At 25.5% G+C, this 2,597-nt stretch overlaps 1 protein-coding gene across 1 annotated transcript; it reads right to left on the reverse strand.

Annotated features, from left to right (window-relative positions):
- Positions 1 to 284: 284 nt before the first annotated feature.
- OCT59_011092 (uncharacterized protein) lies at positions 285 to 1,624 on the reverse strand. The gene is made up of 2 exons (XM_025319819.2): positions 921 to 1,624; positions 285 to 833 (listed from the first exon to the last, which is right to left on the reverse strand). Exons 1-2 carry the CDS (start codon positions 1,323 to 1,325, stop codon positions 717 to 719), a joined length of 522 nt encoding a protein of 173 aa, XP_025172807.1. The 5' UTR covers positions 1,326 to 1,624; the 3' UTR covers positions 285 to 716.
- Between the last annotated feature and the right edge of the window lie 973 nt (positions 1,625 to 2,597).

A 2,597-nucleotide genomic window follows, 5' to 3' on the forward strand; every position in this document is an offset into this window, starting at 1 on the left:
TGTTACAATAAAAGAAATACGATAATCAAGAGCATAATTATACATTGCATTGCCCTATAATAAACTGATGGAACCCCTATAAAAAATTTTATCCGTTATTTCAAACTCCGTAAAAATGAGCCTTTCACGGATCCATTCACGGAAAATGTAAATTTACGGAAAAAAGATGGAATATAAAAAACGGATCGACTTTTTTTACAGGGAACAAAATGCAGGAAGCACTTTATGTTTGCTTCAGGAAATTCAGATAGTTTAAAGAAATTAAATAATACTGACAGTAACGATTAGTGTTTTATGATTTAACAATTTTTTATTAATTCGCGTATTTTCGCTGGTTACAAAAATTGATTAAACTATCTATTATAAAATATGTAGTAAATACATGTTTTTATTATTTGCTTAATAATAAAAAAAAAATGAATGAATGAATGAATGATAATATTTTATAAAGATAAAATGAAAAATGAATGAATGAATGAATGAATGAATGAATGAATGTTTGAAATGAATGAATGTTGAAATGAATGAATGTTGAAGACATTATGCAAGTTTGCAAAAATATCTTTATGATGCTGTAAAAATTGTTATGTACAAATTTGATAATGTGATAAAATTGAAAATAAATGATTGTGATGATTTGAGAATGTTTGTTTGCTGTTTACCCGTTTAAGGTAAAATAATAAAACTATGGTTTAAGGTAATAAACAAAAATGCCATTAATTTTTAGAGGACAAATAATCCATTACTATAACGTAATTTAGCGTTTTTGGATTTTGTGAAATTCCATAGACTTGTGTTGAATTTTTCTTGTCACATTCAATTTCAGCTACAATCTGTTAAAAAATAAAATAATTATATTTAATTAATCTTATATAATAAAATAAAGTAAATAAATATGTATATAATTATTTTTTACTTACCAATTTTAAATCATTCTGAGTCATATGGGAAGAATTATTTAATTCTTTCAATAAAACTTTCCAATCTTTCGATTTATTCAAATCAGCACTTTTCCACTTGGCAGAATAATTGAAAGAATTGCTACTGTTTGAATGATATGATATGTTATCAAATTGATCGTAGATAATCCAAAATAAATTGTCGCTTTTCAACGCTTTTTGTTGTTTGTTTATTTCAAATTTTATTTCATCAAATACATCAACGTAATCCTTTTTTTGTGAAACTTTAACTGAAGAATAATATTGTTGTTCTAATTTAAATGCAAGTTCATATGCGTCTATTATTGAGGAAATCGATTTTTCATTATAATCGGTTGGAGCAATTTCATAATCTGCATATTTACTTTTGCTGATTTTACAACCCATATCTAAAAAATGGTAGTCTTTTAAAAAAAATTTATGATGAAATTTATGATATTAGGAATTTCGATCCACGAAATTAATGGTCTTGGGATATTTTTCTTGTTCTATTTATAATGATAATTGTAGAGGTATGAAATGATGTAAATCAACTCCGATTATGGGATGGATTGTATTTATAACAAAGTTTCTATTCTACAAAGTCTACAAAGTCTAAAGTCTAAATCTAAAGTTTCAACGAAAAAAAAGGAAAGTGTTTATCAAATAAAATTTATAATGAAAAGAAAAATCATGGTGTGGATATTCTGATTGTTTTTCCTCATTTATATGTCATTTTATAGATTTCTTTGTCTGTGCTTTTTTTTTGTTACCAACTTTAAAGGACTGGACCAATAAATATTCAACAAATTATTGGGATACGAATTACATTCTAAAATAAAATATGACCTGCATTCCAAAGAGAACAAGGTCATTTCCTTATTTGGCCGTAATATCTGGTTTTTAATTTGTTGTTATTTGCTATTTGACAAAGAAAATTTATCCTTTATTTTGACACAAAGAAAACAAAATTTTATTGGGGCGGACTCAATTTAATTATAGTATAAAAAAGGAATACTTTTATTTTAATTAGATTAATGTTGTACAACCGAAAGAAATGAAGATTTTCTTGGTATGTATAAAGTTGGAAGAGAGGAAGTAATTTGTAAAATAGAGGGAAAACAAGATAAAATGACCAAGTTCATTGTCTTGTATAGACTAAAACTTACGGATGTAATAATAATAAGATAAACGACGGATGAAATAATAAGATCGAGCGAGAGTAATAACATTATTTGTTTATTAAACAGTATGTACTTTTATGCCTTTATGATACGACGTCATATAGAGTAAAATTACTCAATATTTACTATAATTCACATTTCACGTGTTGAATTTATTTTTTATATTAACTGTGTTATTATCACTAAACAAATATAGGTGATCGTTAGTGAGTTCGTTATTTTCTTTCCTTAATAAGTAAATTTGCATTATAAATTTGGTTTTAAAGGCTGAATAGATGTTTGATATTTGATATTTTCCGAAAAGAAAGAAAAGAAACATCTTATCTGTTACATCTTAATGATATCAAACAAAATGGCTTTTTTTTTTTCTTAATCAGTAGAATAGCACATAATAATAAGTTGTTATATTCCAAAAAAAGTAAAATTCTACATTGTGCGATTTTATTCGTTAAATCAATGTGCAGGGGATTTGAATCGGAAGTCATGTGCAATGTGC

Source organism: Rhizophagus irregularis, chromosome 19 (assembly GCF_026210795.1).
Source record: "Rhizophagus irregularis chromosome 19, complete sequence".
NCBI lineage: Eukaryota > Fungi > Glomeromycota > Glomeromycetes > Glomerales > Glomeraceae > Rhizophagus > Rhizophagus irregularis.